At 47.1% G+C, this 6,891-nt stretch overlaps 1 protein-coding gene across 3 annotated transcripts; it reads left to right on the top strand.

The window, feature by feature from the left end:
- The first annotated feature begins 263 nt into the window (after window positions 1-263).
- On the top strand, window positions 264-6,648 carry ZBTB42 (zinc finger and BTB domain containing 42). 3 transcript variants are annotated; one of them, XM_051769981.1, is made up of 2 exons: window positions 264-507; window positions 1,907-6,648. In XM_051769981.1, exon 2 carries the CDS (start codon window positions 1,921-1,923, stop codon window positions 3,346-3,348), a length of 1,428 nt encoding a protein of 475 aa, XP_051625941.1. In that variant the 5' UTR covers window positions 264-507; window positions 1,907-1,920; the 3' UTR covers window positions 3,349-6,648. The 3 variants fall into 3 exon arrangements, with proteins under 3 accessions (XP_051625941.1, XP_051625940.1, XP_051625939.1); XM_051769980.1 differs by lacking the exon at window positions 264-507 and adding an exon at window positions 563-582; XM_051769979.1 differs by lacking the exon at window positions 264-507 and adding an exon at window positions 1,104-1,167.
- The last annotated feature ends 243 nt before the right edge of the window (window positions 6,649-6,891 follow it).

Below are 6,891 nucleotides of genomic sequence, written 5' to 3'. Positions count from 1 at the left end.
GTCGGGAGAAGGAAGCCGCTCCGCGCCCCTCGCCCCGTCCCCGCGGCGGGGCAGCCCCCGCGGCACGTCGGGCTGCAGCGGGGCGGGCGGGCGGGGAGTTGGGAGCGGGACGGCGGCGCTGCCAATGCAGCGGCCGGGAGGGAAGGGAGGGAGGGAGGGAGAGAGGGCGGCAGCGGCGGCAGCGGCGGCGGCAGCGGGAGGAGAGGGAGGAGGAGAGGGAGGAGGAGGCGAGGGGGAGGGCGCAGGCGGCAGCGCGCACCGGCCGGCGGCGGCGGGGCTGGCCGGGGCGGCGGGGCCATTGTGTGGCACCAGACGGGGACACGGCGCTCCCTCGCGCGCCCTCAGCGCCCGCCCGCACCCGCCGCTCGCAGCAGCAGCGGCGGCGGCGGCGGCGAAAGTATCGCGAGAGCGGCCGGCGAACAACCTGCTCCCCAGCCCCGCGCCGCGCCCGCGGAGCGCCCGCGCCACCGCGCACATGCGGAGCCCGAGCGCCGCCGCCGCCCGCCGGTGAGTAACGCGGGCAGGGGGACACCCGCCGCCCCGCCAGGGGAAAGTCCTCCCCGCAAAGTTGGGTGTAAAAAGGTGGGGGGGGGAGGCGGGGGGGGGGGGGAGAGGGAGGGAATCCCAAAAGCGCCTCCGCGGTGCTCCCCCACCACCACCCCTTTCGCACCGGCGAAGGTCACCGCGGCGGGGTGCGGGGAGCAGCAACTTTGCGGCGGGAGGTGGGGTCCGGTTTGCGGAGCAGGGGGGTGCTGGGGGTGGTGGTTGTGGTGGTGAGAGTGTCCGTGGGGGGAGGCGGGCTCGGGACAAGTTTGTGGGATTTAATCGCGGGCTATAAATGGGGCTGCTGGAACTTTAAAAGGCAGCAAGCTGTGGTTGGCTGGTAGCGAGATTTGGAGTAACATATGGCATTAAAAGGCGCACAGCTGGAGGTAGCATTTCCATCGCAGTGAAGTCAGAGCAGCTGACTCTCCAGCTTGCGGTGTAATTAGCAAACCGAGCACTCCTCCTTCCCCTCCCTCCCTCCTCCTCCTCCCTCCCGCCTGCCTCTCTCTCGCTCTCTCTCTCTCTCCCTGCTCTCCCCCCTCCCTCCCTCCCTCCCGCCGCGCCTCGCTCGCACTCGCACCGCGCTCCCTCCTGCCCGCCCGGCTCCGCGCCCCGCGCAAGGTAAGCGCCCGGCCGCGGCACGCAGCCGGCTGCAGCTCCAGCCCTGCCCTCCCGCCGGCCTGCCGACGCTTATTTTCCTCCTTAGCTTTTAATAACTTCAAGGGAAACTTTTTCCTCTCCCCCCTCTTTTATTCCCCCACCCCAGCCCCCCGCCCGCCCCTTTCCGCATGCGGGGGCCGCGGCCGCTCCCGCCCCGCGCCCCCCTCCCGCGGATCCGCCGCTCCAGCCGCCGCTGTTTTGTTGTGATTCGGTGCATAACGACTGAGGATAAAGTTTAAATGTGCGTGCGTGTGTGTGTGTGTGTGTGTGCGTGACGCGGAGAATATGCTTTATTAAAAGATGCCCCAAGTTAGCGTTGCTGGGAAGACAGCCTGGGAGTTTATGGTTTTTTCTTTTTCTTTTCGGGGTGTGTGTGTATGTGTGCTTTCCTCCGCTTAATTTTATTAAAGTGCTTATTGGGAGAAACAAAGGTTGGAGGGGCTGCTGCTTTACTAGCTTTTGTTTACTTACAATCAAGTTTTTCCTGTTCGGAGCAGGTGCGAAAGGATGAGAAGCATGTTGTGTTGTTTTTTTTTTTTTTCCCTCCCCCCCTTAATAAAACTATTACAGACAATTAACAGTAAACGTTATCTCCAAGGCTGTTTCTTTGGCTTGGGTTACCAAAAAGCCGATCTGTTTGTTACAGCTGCTAGGAGGCTTTAGTTTACAGTAGCATTCAAGTTTTTCCTGTTTTGAACAGGTTATGAAGGAAGAATGGAGTTTCCAGACCATAGCCGCCAGTTGCTGCAGTGTCTGAGTCAGCAGCGTCACCAGGGCTTCCTGTGTGACTGTACTGTTTTAGTTGGAGAAGCTCAATTCAGAGCTCACAGAGCCGTTCTTGCCTCTTGCAGTATGTACTTCCATCTTTTCTACAGGGACCAGTTAGACAAAAGGGATATTGTGCATCTGAACAGTGACATTGTCACAGCCCCTGCCTTCAGCCTGCTGCTCGAATTCATGTACGAGGGAAAGCTGGAATTCAACAGTCTCCCGGTGGAAGATGTGCTGGCTGCGGCGAGCTACCTTCACATGTATGACATTGTGAAAGTCTGCAAGGGCAAGTTGAAAGATAAAGAATTATGTCCGGAAGAGAAGATTAATGATGAGGCGGCTAGTTTGGAGAAAGCGGAGCATTTTCTAGACGCCGGAGTGCCCCTGGTCCACGAGTTTGACCCAGGAAACAAACAAAAATTCAGCGTTGCAGAATACGAGAGAGCAGCAGGCAAAGAAAAGGTCAGCAGTCACCCCGCCTGGTCCTCTGATCATATAAGTGTCAGCTCTGTGCCGACAGAGGCAGAACCGTGCGCCGCAGCAGCTGGAAAAACAAAGGCTAATGTCAATAGTTCCACAGGACCTTTGTCCCAAAGGTCTGTTAACCATCCCCTGGCTTCGAGTGATGTGGACTGTGCGCTGGATTTGTCTTTCAAGCCCGTGCCGGGGAGAGATTCTTTACACCCCTCCTATGTCTTTGGACAGCTGGCTTCCGACAGCCAGCAGCAGGGTACCGAGCCACTTGTTAAAGATGAACAAGACTTGCTGTCAGATCAGGAGGACAGTGAAGCCAGGAGTCCAGAGAGTCAGCATTTTGGGAATTCAGCCAAAAGCCTAGTGACAGGGTTAGGACACATGTTCGCGGGGAATGGCAGCTCTCATGCCCGAGAGGAGGATATAGATCAAGAGCGAGACGAGAGCGAGGACGACATGGATTCGTCGGACATCTCGTCGGGTGTCCTCGTGCCTCCTGGGCATATCTGCATTTGTCCCCTCTGTAGCAAGGTGTTCCCGAGCCCACACATCCTTCAGCTGCACCTGAGCTCTCACTTCCGTGACAAGGACGGCTCCCGGACCCGCCTGTCCCCCGACGGGTCAGTCCCCACTTGCACCCTCTGCGGAAAGACTTTTTCTTGCATGTACACGTTAAAGAGGCACGAGAGGACTCACTCGGGGGAGAAGCCCTACACCTGCGGCCAGTGCGGAAAGAGCTTCCAGTATTCCCACAACCTCAGCCGCCACGCGGTCGTGCACACCAGGGAGAAGCCCCACGGGTGCAAGTGGTGCGAGAGACGCTTCACGCAGTCTGGGGATTTGTACAGACATATCCGCAAATTTCATTGTGGCCTTGTAAAGTCCTTGGTTGTTTGAGATGTGTGATTTTTATTTTTTTTTTTTAAATATCCCCCCCAGCCCTTTTAAAACAAAACAGGAAAAAAAGGCAGCATCTGAATTTTAATTTTTCACCCCCCCCTTTCCTTTATTTTATTTTGGTGATATTCACTTCAGGTATATGATCTTTAAAAGATGCAGAGGTATACACTCCAGAGGCCTTTCAATGCAATCCTTCCACCTCTCCAACTACCACCTTCCCCTGCCACCCTCCCTACCCAGCACTGTCCTTTAGGTCTTCTCTTGCGCACCCATGTTACATTATTAATGTGAAATGATCTTAAGTAATTCTGCAATGATTTAGCATCTGTTTTCACACTGGAAGTACTTTCTTCGTGGTCAGGGTTTTGTTGGTTTTTTTTTTTTTTTTTTTTAGCTTGAAGAAAGATTATCAGCAAATTGCAGAGAAAAATTTGGATTCCTTTAAGCTCTCCTAATGCTCTCTGTGTGTTGCAGAGAATCATCTGAAGAGATGAACTATGATTTAAATGCATTTTGGTGTAGAGAAACTTGTCCACACTTCTCAGAGTGAGCAGACGTACTTTTATTTTCTATGGCTAGACGAGACATTAAATTGGCCCAAATTTTAAAGGGATTGAGGATTCCTGGCTGCGTCTTCAGTATTGTTCATTTTTTATTCTCTTTATTCCATTAGTGTAGTTCCACAGTTGGTCCTAAAATCTAAATGAGAAGTTTTTGCCTCGGGACTTGACTTAAATTTTCCCCTCCCACCCATTCTTCTCACTGGGCTTGACCTACTGAAAAGCTACTTTTGAGCATAGAATGTGGATGGAAAAACTCTTTCTGTCCACAGTGTATTCACTCCCAAAACGTTAAGGATGCACACTAAGACATACAAAAAAATCATACGATATGTGAATATTTTCATTCCCATATTGAAACCCAGAGGCTGATCCTGTCCCCCTTGGAGGGGACAGCAGCCCTAAAGTGGCCAAATACCCCTCCCAGTATCAGGCTCCTGGGGTTTCTTAGTTCAAGCTGACTCATACCTTGTGTATTAGGAGATGCCCTGCTGTCTTGTCCAAAAAGTTTGCTGCCGTGCTAAAACAGCAGCATGAAATTATATTTTATTTTATTTTTTGTGGATCCCTCTGAGCCAGATCGTGCAATCGCCGGTGTTTCGAAGGGGCAGCGTGAAGATGAACCGCTGGAGGGAAAGCATGGCCTAACTTTCTCCCTCGGGTCCCACCTTTTCAGGGGAAGTTTCTGGGGGTACTTTTAGGTGGAGTATTTTGTTTTAGGTTTTTTTTTTTCCTCTTAGTTTGTTTGAGGCTGCCTGTAACTATAGCCAGTTTTACTCCAGATAACTCAGTTTCTTGCCTAATAGAGCATCCTTTGGTCTGTGCATGTCGGCGGATATCAGATTATTCCCTTCCAGTCAAATTACCCATTCAAGGTACATGTACATGGGACTGAACTATAATAGTAATAATAATATCTGGGGGTTTTGAATGTCGTTCTGCTGCATTAGCGTTGCTTCACCAGCTTTCCTGACACTCCTGGAGTTGTTTTGTGAAACTTAAGCATTTATTTTAAAATGAATTTGAAGCACTGAGTTAGATTATTTTAAAAAGTTGTGCTTAAAATACTGTATTGTATCTTATGAAGAAAAAACTTCCCAGTGCCCTTCCCCCTCTGGTCCAAAAACTGAGCACTACCTACATAAATAATATGGGATTGACTTTTTTTTTTTTAATAAGTACTTCCTCTTTTAAAGAAAATCAGGATATACTTGTTACAGCCTCTTCTTATTATTCATCTCTTAAACTATGAATGTACATGTAATGTGAAATTTTGCTTTTATTTATAGTTTTGGGTTTTGTTTTCAGTCTGATTTCTCAACTGTAAAATATTTTTGCTGAACTTGTTACATATGAAAGTTGTGGGAGAGTACTGTATCTTGAACATAAGTGGCTTTGGTACTGTGGTCTTATTCTACTTAATCAGTTTTTTCTTTTTTTCTTTTTTATTTTTGCTGTGATTGGAAATAGCACTGAACAAAATCTACTAAAATTAAGTTATTTTTCTTTCTACTAAAATTAAGTTATTTTTTTCTCCTGAAGATACTTGATATAGTATTTATTAGATTTTTTTTTGTTTTTGTTTTTGAAGTGGAATTATTACTGTTAATCTATTTCAAAACTAGTTAATTTACACTTCACTTTAAATTTTATAACAATGGGTTTTGCATGTTGAGCAACATGTAAAGAGTTTAATGTAGAGTCAGCATTACTGAAGCTGGTAATCTTAATTTTGCATTCTTGTGACACTTTTGTTTGCATTTCAGTCTTCAATTACTGTGTGTTTTTATTTTTTTAGAAGATCATAAAATAGGATGTGCCATAAGAACATCATTAGCGTATGGAGCAGGGAAAAGTTGAAACAAGTTTGTGTCTGATCTTAGTATAGAAATAATTCATTAAACTGATGCTATGAGCATGCTCTGTACTGCAGTGAATATGGGGCAAAAGTTGTTTTTGTTTTGGTTTTTTTTTTTAATAAGGAAAAAAAAAAGACTTTCTCATTCTTGACTACATCATGAACACGCTGTTCTCATAGTCTGGTATTTGTGTTCCCACTCCTCATAGCTTGAATTTATAAAGTAAAGAAATGTTTGCACTTATTTTTGTTCTTAAGGTGACTTTTTTTGGCTATCTCTCTGTGTGTCTCTTATTTTTAAGTTGCAATAGCTTGGAGCATGTTTTCAAAATGGTTCATGGCTCTACGGAGAAGTACTAAAACATGGCACACTTAACACTTGTCTCTTCATAAACTATTTCTCTGTGGGGTGGTTGCTGTCTCCGTAGGGAACGGTCCTGCTCTGCATTTTAAACACTGGATTTGTCTTCTACTACAAACAAATACTGTGAAGTTAATGTAAAAAAAAAAAATCATTGATATTTTTAATTGTTTTTAATCTTGGTGCAGTTCAGATTAAATATGTATATTTAAAGACACTAATTTTTGTGGGAGAGTTTTATAGTATACAGTATGTAGAGAAGCTATTGGAATGGAATATATTTTATAAAAATGTTCTATCACTGTTTTATAGTGAACTATTTTTCCTTCAGTGTTAGTGTAATACTGTTAGTCTAGATATGACAATCGCAGGAAGAGTGATTCAAGCTACTGTTAGCGCTTAGTTTTGCGTGGAGTTCTGTTTGCAACTGTATTGGTATGTGCTGTACAATGTGACAATCGTGACTAGGATTGTTGTCTTTATAAATTTACACAAAATAAAACGTGCTAGAATTGTAAGCTTGAGCCTCCTCCCCCCTTTAGCGGAAGGGGTGTGGTGTTTGGGGTTTTTTTATTCCACGTTAATATTTGTTATTATTTATAAACATTTTATAATTTGCTGCTTTTCTTATAATTATTATTATATACTTTAGGCCTGTGAGGAGCTGCCATGTCTCAGTCAGAGCCTGACTGAGCATTTCCTTAGTCACTGGGCTGGACCTAAACCAGCACCACTTCTGCATTTTAACCAGAGTTACCGGG

The sequence above is a fragment of the Manacus candei genome, unplaced genomic scaffold (genome assembly GCF_025592945.1).
Source record: "Manacus candei isolate 608988 ecotype Guabito, Panama unplaced genomic scaffold, ASM2559294v1 h1tg000113l, whole genome shotgun sequence".
Lineage (NCBI taxonomy): Eukaryota > Metazoa > Chordata > Aves > Passeriformes > Pipridae > Manacus > Manacus candei.
The sequence above is the reverse complement of the archived record's forward strand: the minus strand, read 5'-3'. Positions and strand labels throughout refer to the sequence as shown.

What these genes read in the sequence shown, in the direction of transcription:
- ZBTB42 (XM_051769981.1), top strand. Translation starts at nt 1,921, where the DNA reads ATGGAGTTTCCAGACCATAGCCGCCAGTTGCTGCAGTGTCTGAGTCAG.